Source organism: Bombus pascuorum, chromosome 11 (genome assembly GCF_905332965.1).
Source record: "Bombus pascuorum chromosome 11, iyBomPasc1.1, whole genome shotgun sequence".
NCBI lineage: Eukaryota > Metazoa > Arthropoda > Insecta > Hymenoptera > Apidae > Bombus > Bombus pascuorum.
Genome location: NC_083498.1, coordinates 2324329 through 2346542, shown reverse-complemented (window position 1 = coordinate 2346542; position 22214 = coordinate 2324329). Strand labels below are relative to the sequence as shown.

The window sequence follows — 22214 nt, the reverse complement described above, 5'->3', positions numbered from 1 at the left end:
CATGTAGAGAATTGCTATGCTTGATTATATAATAAAATGTTTTATTACGGACTACCATAACAGAATATATTTCAGACTTACAGTACAATATATCGAATATACTAGGCGATGCGATAACACGATAACGTTCCAGTCTATTGATAGAGAATGAACTCATTTCGTCGTAAACGATTAATCGAGAACGCTTCGACAGCGAATCCTCTGTTGCACGTTTCCTTTTCTCAAGCCGCAAATCCAGCGAAAGTATGAGTTTACGAGGAAAGAAACGAAGATGGAGGGAAGGAGAGACTATAAAATTGTAAACATATTTGCGAATTTGGACAGAGAACGTCGTTAAACCGATTGCCAGAAGTCTGGAGTTGGTGGAACGGACGTAGACCGGTGGAAATAGAAATTAATGAAAGCCGGATCAGGAAACGGATAGGAAGGATATTACGTGTTGAGGATATGGACTTGCCAATTACAATCGTATCCGAGCAGCTATCACCCTCGTGGGATCTGCAATCGCTGTCTGTTTCTATCTATCCAGAATACGTGCCTCCGCGTGTATTTCTATAGTTACGGTTATTCGCGTAAACATATGTAGGTGTTGGTGCGTGGCCTCGTCCGTGTGTACGCGAACACGACTAACCGCGAGGGACAAAAGTATAGTTATATTTGTATATAGAAAGGCCAACCCCATCGTAGGTCCTATTTTCCGTCTGCTACACCGCAACTTCGAGTCAGTCGACCACAAAATGTATCATCTCCTAGTTTGTACTCCCAGGTTAAATTAGATTTTATTGGGACTGTTATCCATTCTACGTTACCCCGGAAAGTACTTCCGGCCGAAGCAATCACGAGTCTCTCCTCGTTCCCCACCTCAGCCGTCCCGCCACGCTCCGAATGCTCAGACAAAATTCGAATCTATTCCGACGATGCGCCGGATGCGGTCGATCGGTACCGAGCACGTATCCGAGCAGCTAATCATTCCTTTTTCCGATCGAACAAAAAACTCCGCGTCCTTCTTTTTCACCACTTCTCCTCTGTTCGTGTTCCGTTTCTCCTTAGTATCCTTAGGATACTTCCCCGAGGAAACGAGGAAAAACGACGAGGAAACGGAGGACGGTAGTTAGAATGGCCGACTTTTATGTCTCGGGGAAAATATTTAGATTTTAATGGAAGTAAGCGCGAGGGTGAACGGATTCGGGGGAAAAATAGTAAATATCGGAAGTAAAAAAGTTGCGATAACATAAACGGCAGGGGAAAAGCAAGGGTAGATAGTTTGTGCGAGGCAGTTTTAAGATCTTAAACTTCTTGAAATAACTGCAAGCCTGGTTAATGCGCCGCTATGTTTTTCCGTGCCGGAAAAGAAAATAAGGCGAAAGGAGATTGCGAGAACCGGCATGGAACAGCTTATTCGTGCCGCTAACTTTACTCGATACTATAGCACGACATAGACAAACTGTCGCAACTTCCGCGAAATTGTCGAGTTCGAGCGACCTATCATCCTTCAAACTTCGCCCGCGCGAAATCGCCGCGCCGCGCACCAGATCCTGCACGTGTGCCCGCGTGTTTCTTTTCCGCGCTTTTCCTATTGGTGTTGCGTCATCGTTGGCAAAACCGGCAAGTTCAACGACACCGTTGTCGCTTGGCAATCTTTCAGCAACCAAGCGAGTAAGTCGAACAACGCCACGATTAACCCTGACGAAGCATAGATCCGTCCGATAATATCGCCATCGACACGCAATCGAATGATATCTGTTGGGGTTGGAGAATTAAACGTATTTCAAGGATAGAACAGAGATAGAGGATCTTCTCTGAATCGAAGGACTCGTAACAGAGACGACCCTTGCTCATGTTTTTCATTTTCGAAGACAGCAAAATAATTTTCTAGCATACGTTTCTTTGTTGCATATATTCGTTTAATTTTTTCTTCTATTCGTCTCACCGTTCATCATATAACCCAGTTATGGTCACATCATTGCGAATATATGGGTAGTTGCAGGAAACCTATTTTATTAAAATATATAAAATAGTCTATCTTATGACACAGTATATCAAGAGAAAGAGTAACCATTAATCTACTTTATAACATCTTATACCAGTCAAGATCGTATATAACACGTATAACGAAAAAGCGACTAGGTCAACAGAAAAATTATATATCGCAAGTCACCAATCTCAGAGAAGCGGATTAAGTCATTCGAAATCTCGAAGGTAACAAATTATCATAAAAGTGTTTATTTCGTATAAAAGAGTTTTGAAGATGAAGGCGAGAAAGCCGAGAAAGAAAGCACCAAAAAGACAGAGATCTTGCAAAACGTCTTATGCCTCTTAAGAAATATCATTCTCTGCTTTAACCCACTTTTTCCTTTTATCACACGACTCACACGAACACGCTTCTGAGATATCAATTCCACACGCATCTCATTCTTTCGTAACTTTCCTAATTTCCTCGGTCTTGACCCTTGAACCATCAATCCCATCATTCCGATTGTTGCATTCCTTAAATCACGCTCATGCAAATCGTCGGCCGGGGAGTCTGCAAACTTGTCCGAGGCTCGAACATTCCTCTCGCTTCGTTCCCTATGAAGCCAACACAGCCCGTACGCGGAGGATCGCATAAAATTTCCGAGTCTACGGATCCCTCGGTCGCGTTAAATCCCGTTCGCGATAAATCACCGAAGGAACAGAGTCGCGGCGCTTTCATAGATGGCCATTATTAACTCGCTACTCGCCGTGTCTCTGGGTCGCTTAACTTCGTCTCCTTAATTGAGGCGCGGGCGCGGACATAATTTTCCAGGCGCGATCAACTTTCTCGCCGGCGGAACTTCTTATCGGCTGCCATCGGATTCGCGACTTCGTTCACCGAAAAGAAACCGACCCAGTCGACTAGTCTCGTCCCGAATTCGCTCAGTTCCGCCGGAAACGCCGTTGCGACGCTAGCTCGCGTTCGCGCGCGCGCGTGCAACTAATGATAATTGCTCCAGCCACGCGGTGATAGCTTTTATTTTGGCCAACCCGCTGTCCGCGGTGGCGTCCTCGCAAAAAAACGAGAACGTTAGCGACCGACCATTCGCGCAACTTTCGCCGGACGAACATTACGTGGCAATAATTTCTGGATACAAATGCCCCTAACAAATGTACTGGTATGGCGCGATGCGGACGTCGACCAACCGCAACTCCTCCCGAGGACTTCGCGTTTGTCGCCGTGTTTTCTTTCAAAAAACAAGCGATTGATATCGTTCTTCTTCGCTTGTTTTCTTAGTTGGCTGATTCTTCGGCTTGTTCGAAAGATTATAAGATAGAAAGACGACTCTGCGAAAATTTCGCATTGGATGAATTAATGGGAAGATTAACGAAGTGTAGTTTATTGGCAAGATTATATATAGTTACGATAAAAGATAGTTTAGAATTGAGACACTGTGGATTTTAGCATCTTTCGTAAATTTTTTACGATGTTGGTAATATTCTTTTATTATTTAAGGTATCTTCTATATTCATTGCTCTTATTAAATGTACATTAATTTTCTAAGATCATGATGTCCTTTTATACTTCTTATTTTATAAATATTTTTTTGTATGTAGATAAATCGGTAGAGGGGAGAATATGGTGAATGGAATCTATATCTACATTTATTTATTATTATAAGCATGACACGGTAGCCTGTGCTACGGTCGAGAAAAACAAACGATATATATTTGAAGAAGAAATTGGAATTATAATACAATAAATGAGGTACGCAAGAGACAAGTATATCTCTTTGTGGAAGAGTTTTATGTTCATTGTCGAGTCTTATGTTAATTATCTGCCTTAATTTAATCAATTAAGATACAAAGCATTGCCCCTCTGAATCATATTTAGATAATAAAGTATCACAAAATTAAGTTTTGCTTATTGAAATTTAATATGTCTCTTACTTTTTAGAAGCGAAAATTTGAAATAAATCATACAAATATATGATATAACAATATGGAATTTAGTTCAATAATAATACAATCTCATTTCATTAGAGATTTATTAAGTAAGAAATGATTTAATTGTCGAAAAATTAAGAACACAAATAGTGCATAAAATGAAAAAGGTTTACAAAACTTGGTAAATGCAGATTCGCAGATAAAATGAGAAACTTACCCAGGATCATCTCTGACTCAATTAAGTTTTAACTAATGTTTGTGTTCAACTACAGCGTTTGTTCAGTCTGCTGTTATCTGCTGATAAGCACGGATGCATAAAACTCGCGTGAATTTGTGATAGGGGAAATTACTTTGTTTTAATGAAAGAAAAGTCTACTCGCTAGACTTACTGCTCAACGATTTCCATCTACTTACACGCTTGAAAGAAATATCATGAATATGTTATCGATTAATTAGTGAGATATATGCATAATGAGATAGAGTCTCGAATTAAGACTGGCACAATGGAATATCTGATATTATTCTATTTAGAATGGTAAAAATATAAGAATAATAAAAATAAAGTATAAGAATGGTAAAAATGTTGGAATATAACGATATTACATATATAAGCACAAATACTCTTACACAGACACCCACACAGGCATTTAAACAGGTCATACTCATTACTGTATAGAGAGTGGGGTTCAAAATATTTAAGGGATCATGGGTCACTACTTACGTCTAGTCTGAGAGTAATTGGCCAACAATCAACAATTCTTGCACACGGTGTTAATTATATCACTCGCTTATATACATTTGGTTCTGTAGTTCTGTTTAATAAATATTATTTTAATATAAACATTGTGTCTTCCACAGATTATTAATATTAACTTTAAGATTAAATTCTAATAAAAAATATTTCATGAAATTTCAGGTAATTTATTAACGATATCTGTACGTACATGGTTCGTACAAATTTGCATTACACAAGTTTTATTAAAAAATTTTATACATATTAATGGTACCTCGAGCGTATATAACCATAATGCAAAGCAATGCAATGAAAAATGTCATTAATTAACTAAGGATACTAAATTCAGCGACAAGACAGTGTTTAAATTACAATTTTTGTTTTTTCATCACGACTCACTTATAAATTCTTCTTCCTAACAAAACATGAATGGGATCACGAGCTTGTTGTCTGAAAGTTCTGATACTGTAATAGAAACACGCTGTACCTCTTTTTCATGAATGATGCTTGCCAAATCGCTAGGAGTATTTGCGTCTAAACTTCGAGGCATTTTCCTGCGGCAGTACCTGCTGCGTAAAGTAGGAGAAACTTCATGTCACGTCTTGACGCTAAGTCTAATACCTAGATTAAGTACCTACGAAGTTGGCGTAGACTAATGGCTACAACATTGTGGACGGTTCCATGCTTTATCAGCGCTGCGGGGGACATTCTGATATCCATTCACGGCTTCTCTCCTCGTTCATATTTCCAAATAAAGATTAATATTATAATTCCTCAGATGAAGATGACACATAACCCTTGGTTAAACTTCTCGGACACGAATATGGAAATTCGCCATTAACAATATCTCCCATTCCGAATATTGCCAGATATTAATTAATCTCGTTGCTATAAAACATAATGGAATAAAGAATATCAAAATATCGCGCGATGTTTCACATTAGAATAGAGACATTGTCTAACCTGGTACAGTTGTTCGTTTATATCTAAATCATTGACTGTAAACTTGATATTTTTTGATACGCTGTTAACGCGAATAGAAATTCTATGAGACTTATTAAGTAATCCATATTCATTTTAAAATTTCGTAATTTACAGTTCTTGGTACAGTTTTTGTTTCTTTCTAATGTGAATAGAAATCGTGCGAGGTTTATTTTAATATAATCTATATCTGTTCTGAATTTCCTCACTACGAAAAAGCAGACTCTCTATACAAATCCCTTACACACAATCCGACTGTATACGACATTCCTGTGAAAATTTCTCAATAGCCGGACGCACACGCACGACACGAACGTTTTTAAAAAGTGTGAGTTTAGCTGAAAAATTAATAGAGAAAGCTTCTTTGATTGTCCACCGACTTTGGTTGTGATACTCGTCGCGTCGAAGCAAGTCGCGTACGCACGGGCCAGCAGTCTAGTTGTCATGAAATAGTCAAAAGCACGGTAATATTTAAAAAGGGCGGCGTCTCAGGTGTAACGTCAGTCGGAATAATCTAGAAGCGGAAGGTCCGGATGAAAGGTGAGAGAAGTAGATGCGGCGAAATTTATTGGACGGGCAGACTTTCAGTGAAATTTTAGTTGGGCTGGCTCACGATGGAGACTGTTCAACTGCCGACTGGCCGTTTCGTTGTGGTTTCCCTGCTCATAGTTGAGAGCCGTGTGTCTAACGCAACTCACGTCGCGTCGTCGCGTGCCACGATTTGATCGTTCTTCGTGAAAACGTTTTTAATCGTAAAGTGTCAGAGTTACAATGGCTCGATCTACAGCTGCGTAGAATAGACCGGACACGGACTGAAACGAAACGCGCACAGGTATAAAAAAGCGGCGAGATATCGAGCTTGGCGCAAGATCGCGCGCTTTTTTGCGTTCCAGCAAATTGAAAGGCTCGTTTGTCTTCGTTATTCGCTGAGTAGTCACCTCGCTTATAGAAAGAGATATGTACTCCGCGTGCTCGCGATAGATTTTTGCGAACGTGCAGGCGTTGTGCGTGACTTCACGGAGAATTTGTCGACTTCGTGATTGCGTGGTCGTGGCGACAAAGGGAAAAGAAACGGAAGCATTCATTCTACCTATCGTTGTTAACGATTTCGTGCGGAATACGTATTCTTAATGTCTGTCGATTTTAATGCACTGCGACTGTACGAACAACGCTTAAGTATACTAACTTTTCACTAGGTGCAATAAATTCCTTGTAACTTGTGTATGAATTTTTTGATTGGTCTCGAGTTTTGTTACTGTAATCACGATAATCGAGTTAACCTTATTACGGTTCCAACGAAACTTCAGAAAATTTCGTATAACGCGCACAATATATATTCATAGAAAAATTCAGTGGCAAGTGTCTAAATACGCGAGCCACTGTACGTGAAATCCGTAGTATGCATAGATAATTGACACAGCAGAGTCTCCTAATTAATCGAGCTGTGTATTTGTCGTATGACGCGTCACTAGCCCGAAACAACCGATTTCCTCGCTAAAGAGCTGTTTCGGTTGCGATATGTCGAGGAACAACCGATGCGTAAGCAGTCCATAATGTGACGATTATAATACGGCTCGGTAGAAGAATAAACCAGCGATCATTGATTGTATGTATTAATGCAGAGATAGATATTTCAATATATTAGTTCGTAGATATTTCTTTCTAAAAATAAAAATATTACTATATAGAATAGAATAGAAATAAACGTTTTTGAATAAATAAATTTCGGTAGATTATCTTTTTTTGCTAAAGTTCTTAGGAAGAAGAATAAAGAAATTTTGGCCAACGTAGATCTTGAATTCAATATTTTTGGTGCAGGATGTTATAGCAAAGTACGGTTTATGATTTCTTTCCGCAAGTGGAGAATTAGCTTCCAAGCCATTAAGCATTAAGTGGTAGACCTTTTTTCTTGGTTCTGAAAGTTATTTCCAATGATTTTTATGACGCGATAGATACTCAACATTCTCACGCTTTCTTCCACCATTTAAGGACGGGAATAATTTCTTTGTCAATTATTTTTCATTGTAAAAAATTCAACCTTTTTTCTCGGTTAACGAGCATAATTTATACACTGCGCACTGTATTACTAAACTGTCTTAATAATTTTATTTTATTAATATAATTCGAGCTTTATACTCTATGTTTGTAAAAGCCGAGTAGCAATGGTTAAACCAGCAAACTTCGCGGAATTCTTACTGCAACTCCTTAAATTGCAGCGGGAATATTTTACGTGAATATTTGTATATAAGTCGACTAATTTTCTCAAGTAGTGACTAAGCATTCTGGCTGCAACATCTACAAAGAATACAAACAATGCATAACTCTCGGAATTTAAATCTCATAACTTTCCTGTGGCACAATTTATCTACGTTTGTATGTATATATCTCATAATTCTTCCTCGTTACAATGGAATTTGCATATTTTTCTCGCAGAAATATTTAATCAGCTTGACTTTTTATTGCCAATAAGATTAATATTTTATAAATTATACGACTTGTTAATTATGATTATGGCAGATAATATACTTGAACTACAATAGTGAATGAAAAATATACGTGTATTATAGAATGTGAAATATGAGACATTTACACATTGCGGAAATAACTCAAAAAGGCTCTGAATTAATACATATATTTCTTGCGATATCTTCTATGATATATATGCATATACAAAATTTGCTAAAACGCAACAGCCATACAATTCTCGAAATAAGAAAAACTATACGAGTGACGAAGTTACGTGGCATATAAATTAAGGTCAGAGGTCGCAGCCTTAACATCATTAGTCACCGACATCCTTTTCACTAGGCCGACAGAAAACGTGCAAAACTACTAGCTCTCCAATAACGCTTCCTTCCCGAACGAAAAGGAATCGAACCGGCAAGGATCTTTTTTTCTTTTATTTTTTATTCTCTTCATTCGAGCGTTCCTTCACAAGAAACATTCAAACGTTACATGGCAGGGTGCGCAGTTTATCGATTAATCGAGGAAAATCTCAGTGGCTCGATCTTTCTAATTTAATCGTCGTGATGGATACAAGCGGAGAACGGAATAAAATCGGCAGCGGACCGCTCGAAAAGAGAGAAAACTCGCTACGGATATGAAGTTCAACTCGGATGTGGCCTTGTGTAAGTACTGTTACGAAGCATCGATCGAAGCTGATCCTGAAGCCAATATCTCATCCTCGCTTGCGGTCTATTAGATTTCCACGGTTTCCAAGGGGTCATCGACTTCCCCATCCTTCTATTCCCTTCGCCACCAAGAAAAAGCTCCGGCGTAAATCGCGACTCTTTCCACGTCAACCTCTGAAAAGCACGCGAGATGGATCTTATACGTTTCCAGCATCAGCCGGTTCCAGCCTCGTGACTCGCGCGTTTGTCGACTGTATCGCAAAAATCGATAACTATTCGCCAATTCGACCTGAATTACATACATTGACATCCTCGATCATTTGTCGATGATTCATTATACAATGTATCGAGCTTGTAAACTCGAAAATTACGAACTAATTGTTAGAGTATATATAGTAACAATGGTACGACTTGTAGGTACACAAAAGGACCTAGAAAAATGAAGGACAACTTTAGGATAACTGAAGGTATAACTGTCTCGAGCGCAACAATTCGCACCAGCGAATTTGTGAAAGGCATCGTTAATTTTCGTCAAATTAAAAACTAAATTAAAAATAATGAAGTTGCAAGGAATTATTGAAAAGCAATAAAAAAACGTCGTTTCATTTTTTTAACTTTGTAATTTTAATCTTTTTCAAGCTTTTAATCCATTTTGAACAATGAAATTTGTTCCGATCGCAACTAAAAATCGTTGCGTATCGACAGTCGAGAGAGAAATGCCAATGTTTTCGTACAGCATCGCGCATGGCAACACGTGCTCCACAAAAAAAAAAAAAAAAAAAAAAAAAAAAAAAGAAAAAAGAAAAAGGGGAAAAAAAGAAAAATGTATCTCGATGTGTCGAGTAACGATGCAAAACTTTAACACTAAATCTCGACTGTTGTTTATCACTTGTATAATTTCATATGATATAACAAGTAAATACACACAGCTGTGCGTTCAATTCCCTTTTCGTTGTCGATTCTCCATCGAACGTCAATTCTTCAAAAAAAAACTATTATCTGCCTCGCCATAAACGACAGACGGTGCTTTTTTGAAACACTATACGTTTGTTTCCAACGTTGTTCAATTTTCGCGTTCCTCCCGAAAACTGCTCTTTCATTCAGCCGCAAGAAAACAAGTTATTTCAGGTAATAGTAGTCACCGTTTCATCCGGTGCGCCGGACAAAATAAATACGAAACCAGCCGGTCCAGTCGGATAAATAAATCCCGTCGCCAAACTCTTTTAAAGCGTGTTTCGGGAGATGGTTTACGGGGTGGTGAGAAGAGAGAACATAGGAGCGAAGAGATCCGCGGTGAATTTTAACCTGGAGGCGTTTGCCGGACAAGTGTCTGTAATAGGCTCCTTGTGCCGCTTTTTTAACCGCCACTGCCGCTTTAGTACCCACTTTATCACGGTGTGGTCGTTTCGTTTCAAGTGGATTATTCTGCATCCGACGCATTGCCGCAGGTGGGCACGGTTTATAGCCCGGGTTATTACGATCAAACCTCATTGTGCACCATGTTGACACAATACTAGATGCTGCCAATGCAAAGCGTTATACTTACATCCGATTGGTTGCTTCGCTGACTTAAAACACGGTACGGAATATATTTTATATGGTCGGTATAAAAGATCTACTTGAATAAAAATAATAGAATGAAAATATTCGCTCTACGAATTTTGTTCTATGCTCAAATTATAATACTAAGCATTTCTCGCTAACAATATAAGTAAGTTGTGAAGTTGAAAAAATAATTGGGAACGTTACTTGAATGCAACGAAATCGTTTAATAGAAGCACACAATAAAATGCACAAGAGGAACGTATTTTGGGAGGAAGACATTTACAATATTCAGAAAAAAAAAAAGAAAAATTAATAAAGGATACATATTCGTATATAGAACGGAAGTAATAAAATGACATAAATCTTCATTCGTTCCACTTTTTAAATTGTATTTATAAAAATATAAATTTGCATGAACATCTACGTTCTAACCTTCCCTACATATAAAACGTAAGTATTCCTATTTTTCGTTATTTATATTCCATACTCGTACAATGTTAAAAATTACAAAGACATAAAATTCTACATCCGTTACTATTATGTAAATATTATTATTTATAGATGCAGAGAATATGAAAACCTAAAAATAAAATTTTCCATTGAAGGGCTACGTCGGTATACGCGGTGACGTTATCGAGCAAACGTGATTCACCGAGGCCAAAAAGCCTTCTTTCATTGGTGCAACGAAATGTTGACAGTGTGAATTTGACAGCCATGTATCTACCCAGGCGTACGATCGATGAGTTATAGAAGCGTGACAATTCATTAGGAATTTTTAATGATACAATTCGTATCGACTATTGTCCTTTTTGATTGTGTTTCTGTTCGGCGCATCGTATGAAGCATTACGAATGTGCTTGTGTTAGCGAAATATCGCGATATCGGAAGTTGAATGTATCAACAATGCGCGTATTTATTGGGATTTTCATGCGTTACGCTGAATGAATGTTTAAGTAATTTTATCAGTACAGAGGCAATCTTTTTTCACGAAAGGAATTTTTTATTTCGCGCTGTATCCATTCCAACGAAATTGGTAAATATCGAGTGCAATAATTCCGTAGCTTATTTAAACTGAAATGTCTTCTATATTTCTATAACTGATCGGACCGCTGAATTTATATTCAATAGCATCGTACTTATAAATTATTTACGGAATTAAATTCATTTATTTTAGACAAAATCATGGAAGAACCTATAATTGATAAAAATTATCGTATGAAATATTCCTTTCTAGTATTCATTTTTGCGTTTAATTATGTAACATGTGCATGTATATCAAATATATCTGTTCGATACATCATCAAAGCCACGACTCTAATTAAAAGCTTCCAAGTAATTCTGAAAGAGAATTTGTCATATTTAAATTCAGTAAGCATAATGACTGCTTAATCGCTTTGGATCAAATTCTCATGCAACTTTTACTGCTTATTTTTTGTACTTGTAAAGTGATTGTAAAACTTCTGTATTTGAACATTTTGTACAGAATGTTCATTACGTAGCAAATTCTTTAGTCGGAGTTCCAATTTGTCAGCATTTAACCATCATAAACGTCCTCGTGAAAAATACACACTGATCAGCTTCGCTTTAAAGCAAACTTATATGAGAGTATACATCTAATAGAGAAACTTTTTATCAACTTGAACGAGAAAGAGAAAGTGTTCTCTGATGCAAAGCCAGGCGTAAAATAAGCCGGAAACAAAGTTACGTCATTGGAAAAGTTAACATCCTACGAAATGGCATATGTAGTAGTTTCGGAGTGCAGCCACTCCGGCGAGAAAATTGCAGAATTTCGATCCATCATTTCTCTTGATCTTATTTGGATTTTTTTTAGAGCAACTAGCCGTTTCGTTTCCACGCCTCCAAGTAAAACGTCATCAGAATTTACCGTCTCCTGTTCCGCTTTATCTGCCAGATACGTTATTTCTGCGACGGCGTAATTCGTATATACGTTTAGCAGAGCATTACCGGTGTCTACGAGCGTTATTTATTGCTTATTCCTTTCAGTCCACAGCAAAACAGTTGTATACGAGGAACCGTAAACTGATCCTAAATGTACAACAATATTGCGTCGCAGCCGCGAACGCCACGCCGCGATTCTCCAACTCATTCTAGCTGAGAAAATTGGAAAACTTGTCCATTTTAGTCCGATGGAACAAGTTTGCCTATCTATTTATTCGCGTAATTAATTTCGTTGGTAATTACTTTATCGAGACGGCCTTTTCAGTTTTATCGTTCAAAGGGATATTGAAAGAATGCATGCAAATTTAAGTTACAATTATGTAAAATGTTGAAACGGACCTAATGTTATGGTACGATATGATTTTTTAATGCTAATCGTAAAATGTTTGTAGAGTTTGAATAACACACAATATTTTGCCTAAATTTGGAAACTGAAAGAACGTCATTTTACATTTAAGAAAGACATTTCGAATGATACCTTAAGTTCAAACGTTATAGAGGATTTAGTGATAATCAAGCTCAGTCAACAAATTTTTCCATTGTTTAAGTACAATTATTATTTTAACTGTGTGTACGTATCTACACCGTACGAGTTTACTCATTTACATTCAATTCACGTTACATTCAATCGAATATACGCATTCTGTATATAGAACAATATTTGGCTCTCATTGAATTGCCAGCATTGTAAATGTCATGTGTAATATAGACGCGCTCATATGTACAAAGAAAATAATTTGATCAAAGTATCGAGAATGGTTGTTTCCATCGTAAATGTAAAGTCAAGTTTGTACGTAATAACTGCCAAACATCTTGCATCGCTTTATTTTAACAAGCCTTTATCTATATTAATTATTTGTCTATAAATATTTATGTAAATTTTAATGGTAATAGTGGCTAATTCCTGTCCAGCGGTATTTGTAACATATATCGATAATTTTGAATATACTCGTCCGTAAAATTTGATTATTTCGTTACGAACTTCGATTATTCTGGTTTACTGTTTGAATATAGATATAGAAACTACACTTATCGTATTATCGTGCAATAGAATTACAGAATTGATCGTTGCTATTTATTTCCGACGAAATGAATGTCACATTTTTTATTTCATAATGGATCATATTTTGTTCTGCCATTCGAATACAGAGATTTTCAATTGAACACGTCGATCGGAACGTTTCAGCGATACGATTCAATCGCGGCCCACCATTTCCACGGTAAAGATAAAAAAAACAACCAATACCTCAAACATTCTTCACCGATACGTCGTTCCCCTTTCAATTTTAAAAGGCTCTCAAGACTCCACGGAACCTTTTCAAAACGAGCGCGTGCCATTACAGACGGGAGAAAAAGACCAAAGAAACTCAAGACTTCGGTGATTTTCCATAGCTCGAACCCCGATCAATTTCGTCACGAGATCATAAAATATTTTCGGAAATTGAGCTGGCAACCATATCGCGCAATAATACAGCGGGTAAAGTTCGGAGAACGTTAAAGCAGCGCGTACGCGTTTCATCGTAGCAATTACTATTCCTCGTTTAGAGGAATTCTCCTTGTGCGGTCGGGAATTTTTCCGCCTTCCCGCGTCGAAAGAAACTTTATCACGTACTTACATTTTTACACCTACTTACATTTTATTACTCATATTTGTACACTGCCGCCATGAAGTACACTATGTGGACGTCTTCTATTTTTAATAAATCTTTGATATCCGACATTGATATCTAGATTACGGACTTTAAGTCGACCGCATTTTTAAAGAAAATCGTTAACACATTAGCAGCTCCCTCTATTCTACAAGATATCAAGTCAAACGGGTTATTGCGATGCAATTCATCTATAACGTTTCCCAATACCGAGCAAAACATAATGATTGCCCTAAGATTTTTCAGCGAGGATATATACATTACACAAAAGGCCTCTATGAATGTTCGAATATTTGCGTGAGCCACTGTATACTTATGAGCGACAGTGTACATCCAGTGCTGTGCAGGTGCTCCGATAATTTAGAGCACTTACCGTCGGGTGTAGAGCATACGAAAGTAGGTTCAGTATATAAGAGCATGCAGATACATCACGTACCTTGTTTTACGGTTACACCTAAGTATCGTGAAGAGGGTTAGAAGGGGGTAAGGGTGCGGTAGTGCAAAGGCTTTCCACGCAGCAAACTTCTCAACGGAGCTAAGTCCCGAACACACTCGGGATACTGTTGTGCTGATAAAGGTTACCATTGCGCGCGTTCATGAGACTTCGTTGGTGTTGTTGCACCCCGTATTGCGCAGGATAGATTTACATTGGTAAACACTGTCACCCGGGGACCGTGTACAAATTGAGATTAAAGTTAAGCCGGCCCGAATATTGGAATTATTCGTCCTGCCGGATTAATCGAGATCAATTAAAGGGCATCGGACTTAGGTAATGGTCACCAGTAACCATTTCTATAGATACAATTTCGACGAACGTAAACGATTGTGAGAAACGTTGAGGAAACTGCTAAAACTTTACTCTTTGTCACATATGGAACAGTATTCTACAACATACGTTTGTTTTAACTTCGTAATTCGAACGTTCATCTACACTAATTCTGTCGGTCAAGGAACATTGACTTATTTAGTCAATCCACTAGCATCCTTGTTTACTATAGTTAGTTATTTTTAACTTAGCATCAAACTTCTTTTTACGAATTACAAGACGTTTCTTATGATTTCTGACACTTTAAATTCTGGAAATTATATTCCAGTTGGAAGATAGCAAGGTTACCTGCTAGAGAAGATGACAATCATTTTGACTGTATATAACTTTTCTTATTTTACGTGTAGTTTTAAAAAAAATGTATAACAACAGTATTTCGATGGAACATTGCTGTTGAATACTTTTTCGTTGAATTGTATTCAGTAATTTTTATCATTAATTTCAGAATCAATGGATTGCTTTTTAGTGAAATGTTGAACGTACTGTACAACTGTAAATATTAACGATCAGTTGCCCTATATATATATAATTTTCGGGGACAGGAGTAATTAACGTATTTTATTTCAAATTTCATGCATGATGAATTGATACATATTATATCACAAAGATATAATGATTTCAAGTGATTGCGAGATGAATTTATATTAATAAAGTATAATTTATTTGTTTGCTTATGTTCCGCTATACTTCACGCAAATTAGAAATCGAATACGATTGTGCGATAATTTTTGAAATGATATATCGATATATCGAACCAATATATTACGTTTTATATGCAAAATATTTTAATAAAAATGCGAAATAAAAGAAAATCAAATTTATGTGAATGCATCGAAAACAATAAAAACTACGACACCTAAGATTTTAATGTTAATTACTTATTAAACAGAATGAACACGTTATTGGGTAAAGTCTTCTTTTATTGCCACTGGACCGAAAAAGGAGGGTCATTTTCAGAAATGCAATTTTTTCGTATGTGTGAAATATCGCATATTATGTAACTTTTTACACATAACATCATATATTCTATTTTTATAGATAGCTCAAATTCTCTCGGTATTCTGCATAAAAAAAGAATTGGGAGTATTAGAAAGAATATTTAATTAAAAATTCCTGAAGCAGCTCAAACGCTCCGTGGAAACGTACATCGTTCCTGGAACGCAATGAAGAAGCGTGTCAGAAATCTTTTTTAATAAAGATATTTACATAAAATATCTCATAAATTAATCATGCCAGTTTATCTGAATAATCTTTTATACAGAATAGCGAAATATATGAAAGATAGTAGCAGATAATAAAATGCACATGGACCATTACGTCCGCAATAAAACATGACCGTAGAAAGAAGTTTCCTTTCAGTCTTTTTATAGTATAACAGTTTCTTTTCTTACAACGAAAAACTGATATGAATTGCATGCTGTAACATCAATAGTATAGATGTTGTTTTCAACAGATGAATATATATGGTTCTACAGGGTGTAATTCTCCATAAAACAGATAAATGGAGTATAAAGAATGAAAACTTTTTAAATGTGGTTTCGTTTTCGAAAAAATTGATTTTCCAAACATACGTTTACGTTATATGAGCTATCGATACCCATCGATTTACCTTTTTCGGAACACAAGCATACTTCATACAATTTCGAAATCGACTTTCTCGAAAACGATATCACGATGACTTTCAATTCTTTGAAATCGTTAATTTTTTTTTTTTTTTAAATTGTCAATTTTTAATTTTTTTATACAAATCTAACATGTATTGTACGGTAGTTAAGAGGGAGAATTATGGAACTCGGAAACGTTTGAAACTTGCAAACTGTGCTTCCATTTTCTTTACCTGCTGTTTGTTTGGAGAACAATGTAAAATAAGCATCGAATTGTGATACACAAGAAGAAAGGAAATATCAGCTGCTATGCGCGAATATCGATACGAACGTCAAAGTGAAGACTGGCAAACTCGTATACAAAGGCTGGATCACCTTGTACTTGTCAACCGAATAATTTAGTTTAGTGCTTCTGCTCATAACCCGGGGAACTAGTTTTCATGAAAAAGATATAAAGTTCGTCTCTCCGTCGAGCTTTCAGGACGCGCGTTACACGCGGCTGATGACTCCGAAAGTACACACAACTTGCAAAGTTTATGCGACTCAGCCGGTAAAGTTATATTCGAAGAACTCCCGGAGAAATCATATCGCAGCGAGTATCAACCGTGTTGTTCGAGACATCAAAATAATCTGTTTGAACAACAGAAACAGTACCTATGCGCCGCTATTACGTTTGCTTTTCTTCGTCTGTAGAAAACTTTCCGGATAAAGTGAAATTTTACATCGGACATCGAGGTTTCGTTACTTGTGTACTTCGATTTACACATGTTTTATGCATGTCAATATCATATATATCGTAACGCGAAGTTCTTTTGCTATACACTACGATTTTATTTAAAAATATTGGATTTTTTATATTGGTAAAATAAGGTATATTCAAACTAAGCAATTTTTACTCTACTTCCAATTTGTTTACAAGGAACAATCTCCAAATCAATAATAATTGATATTCCAATAAACGAGATTTTACTGTACAAATGCGCGTCCCTTGATATTAATTTAATTTTAAATAAACAAGTACATAGAATAATGTGAATATAATACGTCGGATCCAAATCAATGTATCGCCAACTGTAATTATTCATCTGTATATGATTTATATATTGTTCAATTATTTTGTGTCTGATACCATGTAAATTGATGTTGATACACATGTCCAGCTACTGAATACCAGACATTAGATAAATTTCGACACATCATGAATTAATAATTATTGCTCCCTATTAATATAATTACAGGAATGATCAATTATAAAATCGATAAGTACGATTTAACAATTATTCAACATATAATTCTATCTGCTTATGTCTTGTTTATTTTTCCGAAAATTATTATCTGTGAATTGTAACAGACTAACAGATAATAAAGATTATGCAAATAAATGATATCTTAGTATAGAATATATATCATATAATATGTGCACTACATACGCTAGACTAATTGACAAGTTGATAGGTATTTTGGATTTAGTTACATTACCATTCCACAAGCGAGAGAAATTTTGGATTGCTGGAATGTTCCGGACCATTTAACTTTACAAGACACATTTCTCTCAGTGAGAGCTGATTTTCTGCTGAACCGCTTTCTAGATTTCGACTATTAAAACTTTTACTGCCTAGCACAAATGGTAGAAGGGATAAAGCAAGTTCGAATGAAAAAAGCACGTAATAACAATGACTTTAAATGTACGAATAATAAGAATTGTAATGAATGGTTTGATATAGTCAACAATTTAGATTAACATAGATTATTTCCTATAATTTTCCAAGATTTATATACCGAGAAGAATAAAGATCACAGTTTTAACTAAATTATTGAATATCTTTCTATTGGGTTGGCAACTAAGTGATTGCAGATTTTGTCATTACCATCTAATGACGCAGTCACTTAGTTGCCAATGCAATAAATATTTGTGCAAGATTGGGCTAATTATAGTTCTTAATATACTATTACATGTAGTAGTAACTAAATTAATCTACGCAACTGTATATTATATTTATATGCTTACCTTGCATTTAATTAACTGCATAACTCTGACGTCTCTATGTTCAAAACATTCATCGTACTTACGTGACATATATAATTAAAACACATTCCCCATAAAATGTGAATTTACGACATTTTCCAGTTTTTCAATTTTCCAAATACGAAAATATAAATTCCAATAGACTATATTTTGTACTTCCAGATTTATCGAACCCAAAATATAAAAATTGCTATTGTCTATAACAACAATTACGAACCTTAAATTGATAATTATTATCAAATTATTATTTGTTTCAAATATATCATGTTCGTGCGTATCAATAGCGTCACAACTCGAAATAATTCAGAGAGATTATAAAAACATCGGAACTATAAAAGGGATAGAAATGACACAAATAATATTTGTTCATTGCTTCCCAAAGTCTACTTTTTTTTTACCAATTTTTTACTAACATTATATGTATAATAAATAGTTTCTTGGTAGCTTCCAAATAGCTTTTCGCTTTTACTGGAAAACTTATTCGATTTGTCTCACTTGCAAGGTACACGTACAATATAAAAAAAAACAATCTTAAAATCTTCTCAAAACCGTCTCATCTACTTTAACCGTCTGATTATACATTTATATTTTTTCAATCTCGGCTATAGAAACAACTAACTGTGCTAATAAATCTGCACTCCTTACTTTTCTATGCTCAAGCATATATCTTGTCCGTCGTTTCTATGAATCCTTCGGATTATCTCCGAAGTAGTCACTTACCGACTGAATACTATAGGACGATAATCGGATAAATGGAAAATTATTGATTGAGAGGGATAATAAATCGACGACATAGAGTGATATACTTACTGGTAGCGCTGACAGCCGGTCCGATGACCGAGTGCTTGGGGTTACCGGTAACGGCCCCTGGGACGACCTTGTCCGGCTCTGAAATACATTATTGTAATTATCCTCGGAATATACAGTGCCGTTAATTACAGTTGGGAGTCGCGTATGCGAATGGAACATGGCCAATCTACCTTAGCAAACGGTCCCCATTCATGATTTATTACCTCATAAATAGTCAGCCAGGCAAACCATCCTTATTCCGCTCGCAATTTCGTTTACGACGCGCGGGAAAACCTTCATTAATCATGTGATCGTTATAAAAATTATTATCAACAAAATTCGACGATGTTCCCATTTAACGAAGGGAACGACAAGACAAGTAGAGCGACAGAGAAACCAGCGTCAATGTCAAGAGGTCGTTAATTAATTTGACCGCGATTAACATGTCAGTAACGCGTAAGGAGGTTGAACCAACAAGGGATACCAATGTTATCGTCCGCGTAATAACGAATTTATGCAAATAGACTGTAGCACCGATAACACGTTCCAAGGAGGTGGCAGATTTCGTGCTTCGTTGGTATTTCTCGAACGAGAGGAGCTTACAGAAATTATCTAAAGGGATAGCAATTGGGTGGATAAATGAAAAGTTAAAGAGCAGTTTAACTAAAGCTCTGTTTTACGGTATGTCGGAAAGCTGTGAATTCTGCTTTACCGATAGGGTGAACGTAAGGGTTGAAAGCTTCTCGCAAGTTCTGCTTCGAAGCGCTTTCGTGTTTGATCTTAGCGACACTCCTCGTGGAGCTTGCAAAGCGATTACTCTGATGAATCTATGATACCGACGACAGAAACTGCAGAGTATCGAATTTGACAACATTTGTTTAATAATGTTTCATGTTTATCTATTTCTAAAACCGAAAACTATCTGTTTCAAAACCTTGTTAAAACTCACGGGTATTGTTTTTCAGTCAGTTTTTTTACTACGTTAAATTTTATTGCATAATCTGCTTTACCATTTCCAGTTAACCGCAATACATAAATCATGAATTATTATAGAAAAAGTTCGAGCGACGATAAATATGAATGGAACTATTTTCCTAGGATTTTTTAACAGAAACACATTTTATTTTTATAGCATTCATCAAACAAAAGAACGATTATTCCGTAGAATATTATTGCAACTTCTGATTCTGATTAAGATTAATAGGTAGCCGTAACTTTTTACAGTCAAGAAAAGATTTTCGCCATTCGTCATTTAGAAACCACAAACTTGCTTAACACTGGTGAAACGAACTTCGCAGAAATTTCGAACAATCTGAGATGTCAGCCACGGAATCACCGTAAATTTCGACTGCAAAAGTTGAGAAACACGAGTGAACCGGGCGTCGATTAAACGACGGAAATTGATGCATGAAAAATGAACGAGTTCTGGTAATGACAGAAAATTCCAGAGAGTTGATTGCAATTCTACAATGACAATTCGTACGCTAATGATTCCTTAAGACTGGCTTTCAGCGACTGTAGTTCGAAGCTTTTGATTATTCAAACAACACGGTATGACGGAAATTCAGATGGAATCGAGGGGAAGAGATGGTTTATATCGGTGGATTTTCATAATGTCAGGAAACAGTGTCTTTCGTTACCCACCAGGATGCGGCGCATCGTCCAATGGCTGGAATTGGAACATCGCCTTGAAACCTTGGCCCGGCCACTCGGAATTAGCGACGAACTCGACGTACAGGTCTGACCCGGTGCTGAGTACTTCCACTTCCGTACCTTGGTTGCACAGCACAGCTATTGTGGGCGCCCCTGAATCCGTACCGTCGTGCACCCTGATTAAATCCGCTCTATTCAGGCAACTGCAACAGAATACCTTTCGTTAAAAGCAACTTATTGGTATGTTATCCTTCGTGAATAATCACACCGAAAGTTGAGTGATTCGTTTCGTCCCTGACAACGCGACGCGTACAAGGTGCCTATGTTATGAAGCGATACATATCGCCGAATTACATACTTTCTTACGATAATGAGAAACTTGTTGCGATGGCATGTTATTGGTTTGTGCAAAAGAAGCAGCGAGGATTTCTTCCTGCGATCTTCAATTGTTAATTCATTAGGTACCTTCTACGATTTTTCTTTAACCGATTCCGATGTATTCGCATCATTTCTGTCTTGGCTATTGCCGTGTCGACGACAATGTGGCTTGCAATTTATTTTATTTGTTTCATGGCTTCTAGTTGTATTCAATTTGGGTAATTCGACGTCTTTGGGAGTGGAGGCCGAATGCTAAATCGATTGTTATGTAAATTCGAACGTTTCTCATGGATGTCGCGACCACAGGAAGTTGGAAGTAAAATCGAACGAGAAATCTTTTCTCGTGTGCCCCGTTGTAACGAGATATCCGTGTACGCGTAACGATTGAAACTGGGAAAGGTGCAACTCTAGCGTTTCTATGAAGATAAAAGTTTTTAAAGTGCAATGAAAAATTCCAAAGTTTCGTATAAATCGTGAAATGAAACGAAGTGACATTTGCTCCGTATTCCTTTGCCGCGTCGCCTCTTAAATAAATGTTTATATTACGATTTGACAGCTTTCACATCGCAGTAAAAATACGAGAAGAAACGTAGCATAAAATACGTAGCACAAATCATTAATTTTGGAGAAGCATGAAAGTGAAAAAAAATATTCATTTTATTTCGTTTTTACCGAAATGTTTTATCGCAAAATATATTGATATTAAGTTAGTTTCTCTACAGGCTACAATTTATTAAATTTTACAATTATTGTAAAGTGTGAAAATTAGGGTTAATATATTAAAATACGATAGATTATTTAAATACTTTAACTCGGAGTCGTCGGTAGAAATGTTGGAAGGAATTTAAGAGTTCAATTAAATTCTCGTTTAAAAATAATTTAAGAGTTACGTTCTATGTAGAACGTCCTGTCCTGAAGCGTTTCTATTACAACTGTACAGAATCACCATCCCTATCACCATTTACTTCTCCGTTTTTTAACATTTCAAATTAATTAATCTACGTTGTAACTCGTGTTTGCTTCAAACTACGTCCCGTTTG

At 36.5% G+C, this 22214-nt stretch overlaps 1 protein-coding gene across 1 annotated transcript in view; it reads right to left on the bottom strand.

Moving 5' to 3' along the window:
- Positions 1 to 22214, bottom strand: part of LOC132911885 (suppressor of lurcher protein 1) — a 535060-nt gene that overhangs the window by 264153 nt on the left and 248693 nt on the right. The window contains exons 7-8 of the mRNA XM_060968897.1: positions 20788 to 20999; positions 19165 to 19242 (exon numbers count right to left, since the gene is read on the bottom strand). Of these exons, the coding sequence (XP_060824880.1) occupies positions 19165 to 19242; positions 20788 to 20999 (290 nt within the window). The remainder of the gene's footprint in view (positions 1 to 19164; positions 19243 to 20787; positions 21000 to 22214) is intronic.